General features: G+C 52.4%; 6 protein-coding genes across 6 annotated transcripts; 1 reads left to right on the forward strand and 5 right to left on the reverse strand.

The window, feature by feature from the left end:
• Positions 1-4,333: 4,333 nt before the first annotated feature.
• BDW47DRAFT_134433 (uncharacterized protein) lies at positions 4,334-6,111 on the reverse strand (the record flags this gene model as incomplete). Its single annotated transcript, XM_024818077.1, has 4 exons — positions 4,334-5,256; positions 5,304-5,350; positions 5,409-5,762; positions 5,819-6,111. 4 exons carry the CDS (start codon positions 6,109-6,111, stop codon positions 4,334-4,336), a joined length of 1,617 nt encoding a protein of 538 aa, XP_024668223.1.
• Positions 6,112-6,567: 456 nt separating this feature from the next.
• On the reverse strand, positions 6,568-6,969 carry BDW47DRAFT_129215 (retinal pigment epithelial membrane protein-domain-containing protein; the record flags this gene model as incomplete). Its single annotated transcript, XM_024816961.1, has 1 exon — positions 6,568-6,969. One exon carries the CDS (start codon positions 6,967-6,969, stop codon positions 6,568-6,570), a length of 402 nt encoding a protein of 133 aa, XP_024668224.1.
• Positions 6,970-7,124: 155 nt separating this feature from the next.
• On the reverse strand, positions 7,125-8,667 carry BDW47DRAFT_129216 (uncharacterized protein; the record flags this gene model as incomplete). Its single annotated transcript, XM_024816962.1, has 4 exons — positions 7,125-8,193; positions 8,244-8,332; positions 8,386-8,520; positions 8,569-8,667. 4 exons carry the CDS (start codon positions 8,665-8,667, stop codon positions 7,125-7,127), a joined length of 1,392 nt encoding a protein of 463 aa, XP_024668225.1.
• A 752-nt stretch (positions 8,668-9,419) lies between these two features.
• Positions 9,420-12,317, reverse strand: BDW47DRAFT_134436 (transcription factor domain-containing protein; the record flags this gene model as incomplete). The annotated part of the gene is made up of 3 exons (XM_024818078.1): positions 9,420-12,053; positions 12,109-12,163; positions 12,224-12,317. The coding sequence occupies 3 exons, from the start codon at positions 12,315-12,317 to the stop codon at positions 9,962-9,964; spliced, it is 2,241 nt and encodes a 746-aa protein (XP_024668226.1). The 3' UTR covers positions 9,420-9,961.
• Positions 12,318-12,696: 379 nt separating this feature from the next.
• On the forward strand, positions 12,697-13,249 carry BDW47DRAFT_112551 (uncharacterized protein). Its single transcript, XM_024814189.1, has one exon. The coding sequence runs from the start codon at positions 12,938-12,940 to the stop codon at positions 13,208-13,210; it is 273 nt and encodes a 90-aa protein (XP_024668227.1). The 5' UTR covers positions 12,697-12,937; the 3' UTR covers positions 13,211-13,249.
• A 129-nt stretch (positions 13,250-13,378) lies between these two features.
• Positions 13,379-13,863, reverse strand: BDW47DRAFT_129218 (uncharacterized protein; the record flags this gene model as incomplete). Its single annotated transcript, XM_024816963.1, has 2 exons — positions 13,379-13,564; positions 13,774-13,863. The coding sequence occupies 2 exons, from the start codon at positions 13,861-13,863 to the stop codon at positions 13,379-13,381; spliced, it is 276 nt and encodes a 91-aa protein (XP_024668228.1).
• Between the last annotated feature and the right edge of the window lie 2,573 nt (positions 13,864-16,436).

Below are 16,436 nucleotides of genomic sequence, written 5' to 3' on the forward strand. Positions count from 1 at the left end.
TTGTTCTGATCCTGGCTCTGATCGTTGCTCTGATCGTTGCTCTGATCGTTGTTCTGATCGTTGTTCTGGTCCTGGCTCTGATCGTTATTCTGGTCATCGTTCTGGTCATCGTTCTGATCATCGTTCTGGTCATCGTTCTGATCATCGTTCTGGTCATCGTTCTGGTCATCGTTCTGGTCATCGTTCTGGTCATCGTTCTGGTCATCGCCCGTGCCACCACCATCATCCTGGCGAGCGCAGATGATACTTCTCTCGTCATCCGCCGTAGAAGTCGCCGATGTGGACAGTCCATCACAGTCTCTGACTGCGAGATGCTGACTATCCCATGACTCCCGCGGCCGGATGACGCCGGCACATGCCAGCTGCGCCGCGAGGGCGATGGTCAAGACGCGCATTATAGAAACTCCGCGCGCGTAGTCAAAAGAAGCGGTAGAACAACTAGACAAATGGAAGTAAAGAGACTAAAGTAATGCTGATATTCCAAACCGAATCAACCGCGGGTAGTGGTGCCCTTTATATGTCCCTCGCTCTTCCCCACGACCCCACGATCGGCCTCCCATCAGATGACCAACTACAACGACTGTCCCGATATACAGTCCAGTAGATTCAGTGTTCACCGCTACGTAGAGAAACTGTCCTAACCGGCCCGGCTCATGAGGTAAGCGAGAGGCGGACAAAGAACGATCCCCCACCGCAGGATCACCGACAAGCGTAGTCAATGGGGGCCGAAACTGGTCACGAACCTGAGACAACCCTAACTGTCGACCTTGCCATGTGATTCATTCCCCTCTCCACTCGCGAAGCTTTCATTACTCCCATACCATCCATACACGACCGCACTACCCTTTTTAGGCACGTTCCTGGAACCAGAGGATTGGAAAGCGTCTTAATTGAGGCAGTGAGGGATGAATCGTGGGGGCGACGGCCCCCATCCGACGTGGATCCACCCACGGGAGCGCCTCCCCATAGGTTGATAGCGAGATACGATACCGGATTGATAGCAGAGACACATAGAGCTATTGACTACATATGGTAAACGGCCCATTGCCGTGCAGAAGTGCCACGCTAGATCGTCCAACCCCGCTACACCGGGAACAGCTAGTCAATACCGTTTAAGGATCAGGCTATTGCCATTTGCGAGAGGCCATACCGCTCACGGCCCAACACTGCTCCTGCAGCAGGGAGGCCCCCAAACTGCACCGGGCCGGTGATGGCCTCGTATTCTCTTGATCTACTGATTGTGAAGGGGTACTCCTCTTGTGCCGGCTTTACAGTTATCCTGCAGGAATTAAGTCTACGTGTGTAGGTACGTAGTATCGCCACACACGGATCCCAAGTTGTCTTATATAATCACACGAAACAATCGCTAGGTACATGAGGGTAGCGGGGGAATGTTCCGAAGATGAGATAGACCCAGTCTCGAACCGTCCAAACCGGACCCATCGTCTCCACCGACCAACCCTCTGGAAATGACATCCGAACCAGTCGATGTGGATCTCGACAATGCATGGCCCAGCCATGGACATTGCCCAATACTAGTGCGTCACCCTCAGAACAGGCGATATGAAACCCCTGCACTAGCGGCATCGTGGACATTGGTCGTCTGCCTATCGGCCCTTCTCGGACGTTTTACCGCTCCTTCTATTGGTCACGACGCATGATGGCGCTGTGCCCCGTTCATGGTGTGCTGTGGGATGCTGGGATTTTGATAGGATAGATATCGCCTGCAGGGGGCTGTTGTTGCCCCGGTGGAGCGGATGTGGAGATGCTGGATAGTGCCATATCATCTCGTTCTGTCTTTTTGCTCTCCTCGGCGTCACGACCCGTGATCATTGGACTGGTACAAGCAGACCCCGAGGATGAATAGATCATATGGCTCTATTGCTATGAGCTATTGCGCTACCGTGTTGTAATGGTCTCGTTGAAGCGAAAGACAGCAGTAGTACGAATATGGTCCACAGGGCTTTCTTATTTGCTAAGGGGATACTTTCATAGTAATAGAAACCTCAATATAAGAAAATAGGCAACATGACTGTCACTATAGAGAATAAATGACACCTACCTAGTGCCCTGACGAGACAACACAGATTCCACACGGCTGTATCACCTGCTATGAAAAAACTCCAGCCAGTTCGTACTTTGATCCTGAGCCCTTCATGTTCGGACCAGGACTATAGAAGTAGTGACTGTTAGACGTACTGCTAGTCCGACAGGCGAGTCTTGAGTGGCTCCCGGCTGACTTCCATGTAATTCTGGCTGCAGGTGGACTGCACCCGGGGATGAAACACACTCCAAAGCCGACTACGATGCGCCCATTCTGTGCCCATGTACCCACTTATGGCACACCTAGAATCGCCCCATCATTGCTCATATTCAATTCAACACGACGTTGTCTGGTTGATCCTAAGCCGCTCATCTCTGCTCAAATGACTCCCGCGCGTTTTGCGCTACCGCGGCATGAATTTACACTCCCAGAGATCAGTTTATTTTTGGTATGAAAAACATACATCGGACCAGTGATTATGTGTAGCTATTCAGGGAGGACAATAATCCACGAAATTCCTTAGTGTGGTCACCGCGGGGCACGATAGTTATTCCCTCAGCGCCACCTCGAACTCGGCGTCATACGTTCCAGATTGCCCAGCACGAGTCCGGACAGCTGACATACCAGGGAATGGGGAACGGGGCATACCAACAACCGCACTAAAATTCTGTCCCGCAATTTGGGAGGGCTCGACCTGACGAGGGTGTCTAGCAGGGCATTCCGGTGGCGTCGAAGTGTAACCAGCAATATCTCTCGGGAGGTTGCCCCGGGGGTGGCGGGTTGTCGAGTACACCGTTGACGTGATCCAGACTTACCAACTGGCTACAAAAAATATGGTAATGGTTGGCGCCCCATGAGTAAACGCATACTTAATGTGATAATTTGTGAATATAGGCTGCTCAGATACAGGATCCTGAATCAGGATGCTGGCATAGTAGTCGAGATCCAAACTGAACCAAAACTCTGCAACCTACAATGTCCGAACATCTATTCCGCCGAGTACTTGTGCAGGGGGGGATCTGTTGTGATAATCCATGGCCCTAGAATAGAGCCCACGTATTGTAGGCTGACAGCTCTAGATGCGCAACCTGGATGACAAAAAAGAGATACCATGTCCAAGGACACCGCCAGGAACCGTCCATCCAGACGCTCAGAACAGCCCCAGATTCCCTCCACGCAGTTCAATGTTGTCTGAGATCTGGAGTATGCTTTACTGCTTGTCAGTCATGTTGGGTAATAGCAGAGCCAGTGAGATACACAAACATCACCGCGTCGGGCATTACATCAGCCAGCACCACTGCTACCAGCATTTGTTTCCCCCACTGGATCGTTTCAAATGGGCATGGGTCGAGTCCAGCCGGTGGTAGATGGGCAACACGTTCGAACATCGCATCTCAGCGACCAGTGTCCGCGATAGGATTGTTAATCACGAAATCACAGTCGTTTTGATTCTGGCGACGCATAGTATTGTTAAATTCTGATAGCATGCCTGTAATCAAGAGACCGTTCTATGGGTACATATCCACGACGGTGGAAGTAATTACTCCAGGCACAAATAGTCGTATAAGGTTGGCAGCATGCACCATTGGTCGGACGAAGAGGTCTCGTGGTAATTCATTGTGTATCAGTTGACTCCGACGACGGTCGAATAGGCTTCTGAGACTCTCGGGACACGATAAATACCCTGAAATCTCATGGGAGAGTCGGCTGCGTGAGAGCATTCTGCCTGATGTTGGGGTTATCAGTCATATCCAGCCCGACTAAAATGCCCTTCGGCCCTTTGCTGCAGTTGGATTGAAAGCTTAGGGGTGAGATATAAGCAAATAGAAACTAGGCAGTACAATTGCAGTAAAGAGACTTAAGGCGTTCAAGTCATAGCAAAGTGAAGAAGTGAATCTATAGAATGAATGCGGTCAACATGTGACTTGTAGAGCTGTAGAATCTTTCCCACACAACTTGTCTTTTACAACTTCTGGCAAATTCTTGCGACCTTCTTCATAGCTTTGGTGTCATTTAGAGTCATCATGGTTTCCACTGTTTTCGCACATTATTCCATAGAATCCAGTGTTAAGAGCTGCTACGAGGAATCTTGTCTGTGGACTGTACCTGTCTTTGGCTACCTCACGAGTGCGATCGTTCCTGCAATCTGTGCTTGGAGTACATAGTGACTTCCTCATACAGTATCTATAGAATTTTTAATATCTCCTATAGGAAGACGCAACCGTGAATGAGCCATACAGCTGTGATAGTCATATTCTGATATCACGACCCCGCATCCGGGCGCGACGTTCACTTCGCGCTGGAATTCCACACACCCGACTTTCCCGGCGACAACACCCCACGGGGGTCCAGGAGATCCTTCAAGGAAGCATTCAATCGTCCCATAGCCCCGCTGTTAAAATTTTGATGTGATGCCACATCATCCATAAAGCTGACATGAGTCCGATACTCCGTGTACCCCAATTGAGCAGTCATGTCGGTCAGCTTTCTCAACAGTGACGCCATGGTGTCCTGCTCGGAAGCGGTGAATAATACTAGATCGATGGGAATTACATATCGCGCAAACAGGTGGAAGTCAGCCAGGAAGTCGAACCCGGCTGTCATGGTCAGTTCCTTTGCCTCCAGATACCACTCGTACATGTCACGCCCCGATGGAGGCAGCACCGGTGCGAACGCAATATGACCGGCGCCTTTCCCACGAAACTCCAGGCATGACAACGAGTGGAGGGTGGGACGGCCAGTTTGAGGGAGAATCTCCGGTGTTGGCCCAATTATTTCCGCGTCCAAGAACTCTCCTGGTGGGCTCGTGTGTAATTCCCAGTTGATACGGGACCCAGGGATGGCCTCAAAAGCGCGCTGCACGACGTCGCGCTGCACTTTAATAATCTCGGGAGGTCCGTACAGCGAGAACAGGTTGACCCACCATGGCCATTGCTTAACTTTTTGGATCTCTTTCACAACCTCGTTTGGGATGGCGCTGTGTCCAATGTAAGGGGCAATCTTCGCGCGGACGGCACTATCTTCTCCCGCGGCCAAGATTTTTCCGAGAATGTTGGTGATGCCGGGAGAGTTGGACAAAATCCGACGACGAAGAAGGTCCGTCGAGATATCAATCAGAGCAGTGAGGTCTTCCTCTCGGGGAGTGAATACCTCACAGCGGATAAATGCCTCTGGAGCCGGATTGCAGTGTATTCCCAATTTCGTGACCACGCCTGGTAAAGGTTAGTCGACAATAGAGTGCAATTACTTGAAAGCATACCTAAGTTAGACTGGAAGAAGAGACCATCAACACTAGGGCCTAGTCCTCTACAAATGCCCGTTAGCCAACCGCATTCCGAGCGCTATATCCATCCCAGTAGCCTACCCCTTGTACAAAGCAAAGCATTTGTTCCCTTCCATAGCTCCCATGCCTGTCCGGACGAGTTCACCATTCGGAAGAACAACTTCCATCCCACACTGCATCTGCGCGTGCTCCCCTTCAGGGGTATAGCCGAACCCTCGATCCAGGGTATTTCCCAGCACAGAACCCCATGCCAGTGATGGCACAGACGGCCAGAGCTTCAAGCCGCGCTCTTTAACAGCCTCATACAAATCAAAGAAGGTAGCTCCGGGCTCCACGATTGCATATGCAAACTCCTCGTTGATTTCAATAATTCGCTTCATGCGGTGCAAGTCTAACACCACGCTTCCTTTCACGACCGGAGCCGACCCGCCATACCTAACCAACCTGTCAGACCAACATTTGGCGAGAAGGGTTGATATTAGACACTGTACCCTAAATTCTTCCCCCGAGACACCGTCCACAATGGGATTCGAAACCGGTTTGCGTCCCTAAGGATGGCCTGCACTTCATCGACCTTCTGCGGAGGTACCGCACCGCTAGGAGTATGGTCTCGCGCGATGGGGAACGGGTCGGCGTAGCTACACGCACCTTGACGGTCTGGTGATGCACCTTCTATGTAGTCTCTGGAGACATTTTCAGCACCGACGTGGCTGGCAACACTGTTGAAGAAGGCGTCGAGGGTGACCTCGTCTGTATTTGGGGGGAGGATGCGGCCTGTGTACATTTTGCTTTGTTTGCTAGGGGATGCAAAGAAAGAGTACGATTTGGTATACACGGTAAGTATATTTATAATGACCAGGGTATCTCTCTATCCTTATCGTGTAGAAATGCGTTTGGTCGTGCGGGGGGTTATGATTGAGGGTCCGGCGGGGGCCCGGAGGGGGTTGCTATTCATCGATGGTGGAGACATTACTGCACTTTGATGTGGGAGTATTATTGTTTCGAGTATTAGGGCTACACATGAAGTCTACATCGTGTACGAAGTGGAACTCCAATGTAGAACAGTCATAGTCTACCCAGATTCCGAAAATTAACGTTTGTATCCATTGATTTAGTCCATAGGTCAATGTGGCTACATCGGGGTTCTTAGTCCTTCAGTGCTGTATAGTGTCAGCGGACCTGTAGTCCTTTCCCCACGTATTTCGACCGTTCATACTCTATTGTCGCATCGTGAGATAGTTCAAAGGTGACCCACAGAGCGCATGTGTGGGTGGTGGGTATATGGGTTTCGGTAGAGCCCGAACAACCGCTTATTGGCCCTTCGTTCGAGACGCAGGTGCTCCGTGTCAACGTACTTCGTTTTCATGTCGACTTGGCCGTTGCGGATGCGGAAGGCGGAGACGTTGCCGTCGCCCTCGATGGGGATAGCATTCTCAGGCTGCTGTGGGAAGAACGGATCTACCATGATGCGGTAGAAAGTCCCGTCGATCTCCTGAGGAATACTACCGTACACTGGAAGATTGGCAACTTCGCCTTCCAGCCGACTGGGGGCTGTGGCCCATGGGACACTTTGCGCGGCAGACCAACCACCAGAGAGCCCGTGGGTGGTGTATACTGGGAATGGTGGTTTTCCAGCCTCCATACTTGGTTTGAATGTAGAGACAAGATGATAGTAATGGATGCTCAAATGGTGCAGAAATCCACACGGATATATCACGACTGGGGTGTTGTCTCACGGTACCCCCTCCGGGAGAGCGCCCCGCCCCCGCCGGGAGCCCTGAACCGACCACGGGGCCGTTAGACCACCCCAGTCCACTGATGGACCATCCCAAGCTCGGCATCAACGTCATACAACAATAGCGACCCGGCAGGTGGTAGTCGACTTGATGACATCTTTGCCTTCAGCAGTTTGACTAAGCCATTTACCAATTGTGGCGAGATATCCTCGCAAGTGCACGTGCGGTTGAGAATGATCTCGCACACAATATCTATCAGGTTTTCCGTATCACGAAGGGGAATAGACATTCGCTGGGTTCCTCGGAAGTCCCCTTGCAACGTTGGGTCGGCGAGTCCATGCTGGATGAATGCGTCGACACCACCATCCTCGCCTCCATTGAGTACAGCATTTGGTAAGCCATATTCGCTGGGGATTTGCCCCTGGCCACGGGTCAAGACCGAGTATGCAAACAGGACCAAGCCAGCGTGATATGCCATGACGACCTGGAAGCTAGTTAGGCGGCCCAAGTATTTGATTAATCGTAGCATCTGTCCAGCATTCCATATCGCTTCTCGGGCACCAGCTGTCTTTACCCAATTTTCCATGAGTTGGGATATCTCCTTAGATTCCTCGTAACCCGCCCTACCAAAAAGAATTTCGATGTCCTCGATAGACACACTCAGCGTCATGGTCAAATAAGACACAATGAACGAGCCAATGTTAGAGGCGCAGATGTCGTTGCGGAATGCGTGGTCAAAATTTCTGATCGCGGATTTCAGCTCCCTCTCTCTCTCCTGGACACTACTGGGCCCTGTCTCGATACTACCGCGAGCGAATATTTGCGAGGACGATTTGTGGTCAATTATCAGCCCCCCAAGTAGGTGGAACACGAGCTTAACAGTGAGATCCCGGTCTACGAAGCCCTTAGCGATGGTAATCCCAGGAAGTGAGGACAGAAGGTCCGTGACTCGCGGCGTGTACTCATGACTATGCGAGGGATAAACGCGACGCCATTCAACAGCGGATTGCGCCAGCCACAGGGACTTCGGCTGTGGAGACGGCCACCGGTATGCTGAAAACGAAGTAGAGGTTTTAATACCAAGGGTCATGGAGAGTTGGTTATCGTAGACACAAAATCGGGTGGCCAGCCTAGGAATGTCAGCTACTACTAATTACTTTCGCTGGTTATCCATTGAAACCATTTTCTGTCCAGGTCGGCGGGGCTGTCCCCCCAGTCGGGTACTTTTGTCGCATCCGACCGCGTTTCCCTGGCTTGTCGCAGTAGAAACTGTAGCTTCTGTCAACATACATGGATGATTGGTCGGATTATAAGCATCTAACCCTTGGTATGATATTGGCCAATCGCCCAGCGCGACAGAAAGGCTCGTCTTCGTCGTGCCAAAGCTCCAGTTCCAGGTGTAGAAGGAATGCCTGGTAGAGCTGCAGTTCGCAGGGAAATTTGCGATCGTTCTCAAGCTGGAGGGACTTAGTATATTATTTGTACATTCCGCACCGGGTCTTTACCTTCGCAAGCATCGAGGATCGTATCAAACCGTACACGTCGCATCCAACTTCGCGTAAAGCCGAGGACGAGGCAGTCGACGCACTACTGGCCACAACCATGGCCGTCAGCTCAACGCTACTCTCCATAGGTTGGAACGTGACTGAATGGATCCACGAGTCAAGTTTCCTATCATGCCTGGCAAAGAATCGTTCCGTCAATGCATTCAATGATTCAACAGAGGGAAAACCTGTGCGGAGTTGGTCCACACGCTGTAATTGTTGACTTCGCGCAAAACATGCTATAGTAAAAAGCAACCGATCGCGACTTTGATTATCAAACAACCGACTAGATATTCCGTTCATTATGGGAGGAAGTAGAGCGCCACGGTTTCCATAGTCTGTCTGATATTCTGGGCTAGTCGGAGTTTGACCTGGTGCGCTGCCCCACAGTGGTTCTCCGGCCCCTTGAGCGCTATTGTTTATGTGTCCTCCGCCAACCATAGTATGCCAATTGCTGCCTGGTTGAAAAGGCTCGTATAGCATGTCTTTGAATGGGTCTACAGGGTAGCTTTCCATGCGTGGTGTATCTGCGGTGCCGATTATGTACTGGCCGACATCCGCTGGGGACGTCATCGCCAGGATGGCGCTCGTATTTCCCCGGCTCTCTATCGTTGCAGTACTGCCTGTCTGGGCATGGTCTGCTTCCGAAGGGGATCCACGATAGTGGGTATTGTTAGACGCCATGGCAGTACCTGTGGATGGACAAGACATTCCCTGCTTCATACATCTGCGACACGGTCTTTCATCACAGCATTTTGCCTTGGCAACTGCACAGGGACTACACGCCCTGGCCACACGCCGAGTAGACAGCCTGTGCCATTGAGGGTCGGCAGTTGGTCTCGGATCCTGTGCGCCATGTAATGCCGAACGGTGACGCAAAAGGAGATCCCTGTGGTGGATGATCAGTACGCCGAACGTTTAACTCCAGCACCATGCAACCCACGCCCTAGTGAACGGCCTTCCACAAATGTCACAGTCGAACGACCGTTGGTCTGTATGCGATCGCTTATGCCGAGTGAGGTGGTCTCGCCGGGAATAGGTACGGTGGCATTGGTCGCATTGATGCCGAGCATTACTCCGGCGGGACCCTCGACTTGAAAGGCGCATGTCTTGAAGGATGTCTCTCGACATAACTGCATCGGCTCGCAGAGATGTTTGTAATTGCTCAGGGCGTGACGGGGAAAGGCCACCAAGGTGATCGGCAACCCCACAATTCTATACACCTCGGGAAAGCTGGCCAATTATGGTCATACACAAGGTCCACTAGATGACTCAGCGGAACGAGGATGCCGACTAGCTGCCCAGGTATAATCGGTCATGGTCATGCTCGACAAACTCGATCACCAAGTCTAATCTATGATCGTTCCTTCTCCAACAACTCTGCATAACGGTTCAGTGACCGCCCAATTAGATTGACTAACTCCCATATGTAGTCCGCCGTAAACAGGCGCGCCCACAGCCGAGTCACCATCGCGCTCAGTCGTGTATTGTTGGCGAGCAACCAGTCACGCGACACCCCATGCTCGGCCTCCATGACCATATCAATGACGAACTCCAGTACGCTGCCTTCTTGCTCGGTCAGCGGGATCCGCGGGTCTGGCATAGTGGCTACCGTTTCGAGCCACTTGGCGAGCAGGACGGCACACTCAAGTGAGCACAGGGCATATTGGTTGGACCAGGACACGACTTGTGTCTGCGCGACAAAGTTGATCCCCAGTTTGATGGGGGTACTGAGGGCGTGGGCGCAGTGAAGGGCTGCTCGGGTGAGACGGTCGCTGCGGTGGACCGAAAGGTTCTCTTTCAGGGATTGCGCAATCTGATTCGGGTCCCAGGTCTGGAGACGTCGGGCGGAGCTGAAATCGGCGTTGAGACGAATATAGGCGAGGCGGAGGAGAGCGGTCGACGTGAAGGACAGTGGTCCGTATGGATTGAACGGATCAGTAGAGGCCTCCTGGTTGCGCTCCCAGCACTGGCACCACCGCTCCAGAGCCTGCTCCAGTGGTACGATCTCGGCCGGGGAGAGTGCACTGTTCTTGTAGGGGGTCATCCGGCATGTTTTTTGTATGAGCCAGATATTTTGAAGGATAGCATGTATCAGGACATATCCCCCTAGCGAAGAAAAGCTCTCGAGGCGCCCTTGCACGCCCGGGGGTTGTGTAAAGAGCGATGACAGCGCGTCTTGCAGCATCGGTTCCTGCGCACATTGTCTACGCTCCTTGGCCCATTCGCTTGCCGTCGGGGCTTCCCATTCTCGTTCAGTGCAGGGTAGGTCGAGCGTGATCTCCTCGGTGAGAATCATAGGAGGAAGGTCGAAGACAATGGTGAACAGGTTAAAGAAGCAGTGAACGATGAGTTTGGTGCGCTTTACGCCCTCACTCCTGACCCAGCTTTCCCATGACCCATCCTGGACGGGCAGTTCGTTCAGTCCGCGTTGACGCATCAGTGTCTCCATGTAACTGCGAATGTACAGGGCTTCATGGTGGGGTGGGTCCTGTTGGAACCACAGTGACACCGATATTATAAGCATCAATGCCTGTATCGTTTCCAGGAGATCCTGGTCTACATGAGTAGGGCTTGTCTTCCTATCGTTACACCCGGTGAGAGTGGCGGACTGCCATTTGCGGCGTATATGCTCTAGTATAACCGGTTTGGCTATCTGGTATAGGCTCAGACTGGTCTCCGGCTCACGGATGTACCGTGCGCCGAGGGCAGCCATAGACAGAAATAATTGCAGTGACAGCGACTCCACGCTTAGCGTTGGGATGTGCATGAAAGGGTAATGGTCCTGGAAGCCCATGAGATAACCAGTCAAACAGCGGGACAGAGCGTGCCGTGATGGTAGACGCGGCTCAGATAGCACATTCGAGTAATCGGCCAAATATCCGACAATGCGGTCCCGACACTGCGTCGTGACCGAGATAGAGCGCCTCGGCTGGCGGGCCTTGTACGGCCCGTGTGATTCTTCTGCTTGGGGCGACAGCAGGTGACATCCATGCTGTGGTAAAATGGATCTTGCGGGGGTGGACGCACTCTCCTCCCCGGGCTGAGTCTCGGTCGGTTGATCATAAGTCGGGCCCGAATCGAAAGGCAGTGGAAGAAACACCGGCAACGGCTGGTAGGTGGGCGAGTACGGGTGGCTCGGAAGAGGAATGCTATCGAAAAATGAAGTGAAGTCATCTCCGTCGCCATACACCATGGTGGAGCTGTAATCGCCTGTGGACTCCGCCATGCTGGATTCTGTGGGTCCCAATTCGGACAACGCGTCCGCCACTTGTGCCTGGGACGGGACAGCCTGATCTTGTAGAGGTGCCATGGGGACAGGGTTTTCCGTGACAGCCAATGCTGGTATGTTCAAGCCATGCGCCACACCATTGGGCGAGGTTGGCGAAGATGATATCCTTGCCGGGAGGCTGTGAGCCAGGCGCTCATGACGGCTCAAGAGATCCCTAACTTCTTTTAGCAAATTGGTATTCTCTGAACACAAGAGGGAGAATTACACACTTTCGAGTAAATGACTTCGAACATCTACCACAGACAAATGGTTTCTCCTTGGTGTCTACCTAGGTTAGTAATGTAGTCCCGTAACACCCGTTGTTTACATCCCCTTAACACATACGTGACCGATCATGGCGCTGCAGGTGCTCCAGGCGAGCAAAGGCGCGCAGACATCTTTGGCACTGGTAAGGCCGTGAGCTGGTCACATTGACCATGACGATGTCTTCGGGTGTATGATCAAGACAGAAAAATGAGACATGGGGGGGATAGTCGTTGTTTCTCTCGTTTCATTGATTGTTTCAGAGTTGGAGATCCAGATCGGGCCGATCCCGGCAACTTAAATTCGCAGGATGACAAATCACCCCATGTCTCGGCAGTTGCGCTGGTCACACTTACCGCCGAGCCCTGAAAATGCATAAATCCTGACCCGCTCCTCTACTGATCGCCCTGAAGCAACAAACTTTTGGATTAACAATCTAGGTAGACCATCTGGATTACATGAAAATCAAAAACAGAACAGAGCCAGAAAAGGAACAACAGAGAGGAAGGAACATAAATCAGGCACTCCGTTATACCGGGCTGTCCCTTTTCCTCCGATAACCCGCCGAGTCGAATGTCTTATCACTTCCACCAACTTCCTTTTCGATGTGACTACGCCCATTATGCCACGATGGTATATGTTGGCTCAGGGCAGACCTTGGTCCAGTAGCAGGTTTTGCCCGGGGGATCCTCCGGCTCATCTGGTTCATCCCCGCCAGGCTCAGTCGGTCTAGGGATCCAAGTAGTCCTTGTCTCGGTCACTGTTTCTGTGATCGTGGTCGGGGGCGGAAGTGTAATGGTGGGAATCGGAGCGCTAGTGGGAATCTTGGTCAGACCCATGCTAGAGCTAGGCGTCCTGCTTGGAGTCGGGGTGCTGCTTGGCATGGGAGTACTGCTCGGAGTCAGAACACTACTTGGTGTCGGAGTGCTGCCTGGGATTCTCGTTGGATCCACGCTGGTGCTGGGAGTCCTACTAGGACTCGGATCGCTCGTTAAAACTCTAGTCGGGTTCACGCCAGTACTTAATGTCTTGCTCGGGGTCAGGGCGCTCGTGGGAACTCTCGTTTGATCCACACCAGTGCTAGGAGTAGCGGTGCTGGTCGGAGCTCTCGTCGGATCCCCTCCAGTGTTGGGAGTTGTAGCACTTGTTGGAACTCTTGTCAGATTCACGCCGGTACTCGATGTCTTGCTTGGGATCGGAGTGCTTGTTGGAATCCTGGTCGGGTCCACGCCAGTGCTAGGAGTCGGGGTGCTGGTTGGAATCCTGGTTGGATCCACGCCGGTGCTGGGAGTTGGAGCGCTCGTTGGAAAATCGGTCGGAGAAATGCCCGTGCTGGATGTCGGGGCGCTCGTTGGAACTCTGGTTGGATCCACGCCAGTGCTCTGTGTCTTGCTCGCGGACCCGGTGGTTGGCTCCGTGGTGCTTATAGGAGTAGACGTAACAGTACTAGTCGGGGCAACGGGGGGCACGCGCGTAGAAGAACCGGTTTCTGGCGGGGACCTGGTAGGGATCTCAGTGGGAATTGCAGAGCTTGTAGATAATGTACTAGAAATAATAAGTGTTGATGGAGTGCTTATGCCAGGATGACTAGTAGGGAATTTCGTTGGAATCATAGGGTTTGTAGGAGATACGGTTTCAGGGGGGCTCTGGGACGGGACTGTCGTCGGCGTAACACTCATGCTGGGACGACTAGTGGGGTCCAGGGTGGGAGTAGCAGACATAGTTGGAGATACAGTTCCAGGCGAACTCGGAGAGGGGACTGTCGTCGGCGTGACGCTCATACTAGGGCGGCTAGTGGGGTCCAGAGTCGGGCTAGTAGAGGTAGTTGGAAACACTGTTCCAGAAGGAGAGCCAGAAGGCACACTTATCGTCACCGTGTTCGTACCAGGTGTACTCCCACTGCTAGTAGGAAACTTAGTTGGAATTACCGGGCTTGTAGGGAACGCAGTTGCAGGGGAGCTCCGAGAAGGGATCGTTGTTAGCGTCCTGCCAGGGCGACTGGTGGGATCCTCAGTACCCGTAGTAGGTGTAGGAGCCACGGTTCCAGGGGTACTCTGAGTCGGAGTAGCAGATGTAGGTGGGGATACAGTTTCGGTAGGCGTGCTGCTAGAAGGCACTGGTATCTGTACGGTACTCGTACTAGGGCTGCTCGGGCGACTGGTGGGGTCCTCGCTAAGAGCAGTAGATGTAGTTGGAGACACTGTTCCTGACGGCGTGCTGCTATAAGGCCCTGTTGTTGGTACAGTACTCGAACTGGGACGGCTGGTAGGGTCCTGAATAGGAGTCGCAGAAGTGGTTGGCGATACAGCTCCAGGAGAGCTCGGGGTGGGCGTAGCGGACGTAGTCGGAGACAATGTTCCTATAGACGTGCTTCTAGAAGTCGTTGTTGTCGAAACAGTGCTCGTGCCAGGATTACTCACGCTGGGTCGACTGGTGGGATCCTGGATAGGGCTAGCGGACGTAGCTGGACTAGTAGGCGTGCTAGGACTTGTGGACGTGGTTGGAGACACTGTTCCTGTAGGTGGGCTAGAAGACACTGTTGTTGGCATAGTGCTCGTGCCAGGACTACTCAAACTAGAACGACTGGTAGGGTCCTGAGTAGAAGTACCAGTGCTCGTGGGAGACACTGGTCCGGAAGGCGTGCTGGAAGGCGCTGTTATCGGCACAGTGCTCGTGCTGAAAGTGCTGGAACTACCAAGACTGGATTGATTGGTGGGATTCTGGGTTGAACTAGTAGGCATTGTTGGAGACACTGTCCTTGAAGGTGTGCTAGAAGGCACTGTAGTTGGTACAGTGCTCGTATCAGGACTACTCACGCTAGGACGAATTGTAGGTGAGTCCGTAGGTATAACAGATGCTGTCGGAGTTCCTGCACCCGAGGGAGCGCTGGTAGGGATTGACGTTGTAGTAGTACTCGTGATGGGGCTGCTGGTAGGATCCAGGGGTGGTATAACTGAACTACTAGAAGACGTCGTCCTAGACGGTGTCTCTGTAGGAGTCATTGTGGTCGAAGGGTTGCTGGTAGGGATTGGTGTTAAGATAGTGCTTGTGCTAGAGCTACTAGTGGGGTTCTGGGTTGGAATATTTGGACTACCAGGAGACGTGTTAGACGTTATCTTTGTAGAAGACGACGTCGTGGGCAAAGACTCAGTTGGACGACTAGTCGGATTATGTGTAGGTATATCTGAACTCGAGCGCGACTCCGTCCCTGGAATAGTCCTAGTCGGGACAGACGTTGGGGTAGAGCTCTGGGTTGGAATAGGAGTCTCTGTCGGGATAGAGCTCTCTATCGGGGTAGGACTCTGAGTCGGGATTAGAGTCACTGTCGGAATAGTGCTCTCTGTGGGGTTAGGATGTTTTGTCGGAACAGAAGGCTCGGTCGGAGAACTAGTGGGACTTTTAGTAGGACTGGCCGACGTGGTAGATGACGTAGTTGGCATAGAGTCTTTGGTCGAACTTCCTGTCGGCTCAACAATTGTGGTACCAGGAGTAGATGTCACAGTCGAGTGTTCGGTGGTCTTTGAAGTCGTTCCAGTCGTCCGGGTCGAGCCTCCCGTTGTCATATCAGTTGTAGTGTTACCAGTAGATGTCACAGTCGAACCTCCAGGTGCCTTTGAAGTCCTTTCAGTTGTCCTGGTAATAGTCTCCGTTGGAACAACAATTGTAGTGTCATGGGTGGATGTCACAGTTGAGTCTTTAGTGGTCTTTGAAGTCGTTCCAGTCGATGTCTCTGTTGGCTCCACAGTTGTAGTACTGTCAGTAGATGTCACGGTAGAGCCTCCAGAGGTTGTCGAGGTCGCTCCAGCCATCTTCGTCGATGCCTCTGTTGACCCTGCGGTCGTTTCACTCTCCGTGGACTTCACAGTAGACGTTTCAGAAAACTGGGAAGACAAGGAATTCGGCTTATCTACATCCTCAACAACATGACCCTCGACAGGGGGGTCTCTCCTGATACGGTAATAATCAGCAAGAATCGACCCAACACTAGTAGAGGAAGCTAGTCCAGTGACAGAACCGCTGAGCTCGGTGATAGCTGGTACAGAAGTGACAGGTGCAGAGTCAGTGAAATCGACTGCAAGGAAGCTGTTCGTAATGTCTCCCATAGGGCTCTTGATCTTGAAAGACCATAAGGGAAAGCCAGCTGCTGATCCCGCAACGGCCAGAATCAGCAGGTAGGAACGCTTCATGTTGATTATTCGCAGTGTTCGGTTTCCTCACAACTATCTGATCTTGGAACAGTTCCTTCCAGGTCAATTCGAGTAGGTAGGACTGGTAATTCAGTTGACTACAGTCG

The sequence above is a fragment of the Aspergillus candidus genome (genome assembly GCF_002847045.1).
Source record: "Aspergillus candidus strain CBS 102.13 unplaced genomic scaffold BDW47scaffold_67, whole genome shotgun sequence".
NCBI lineage: Eukaryota > Fungi > Ascomycota > Eurotiomycetes > Eurotiales > Aspergillaceae > Aspergillus > Aspergillus candidus.

Excerpts from the sequence above, each read along its gene's own strand:
- BDW47DRAFT_112551 (XM_024814189.1), top strand. The coding sequence starts at position 12,938 with ATGGTGGGAATCGGAGCGCTAGTGGGAATCTTGGTCAGACCCATGCTA.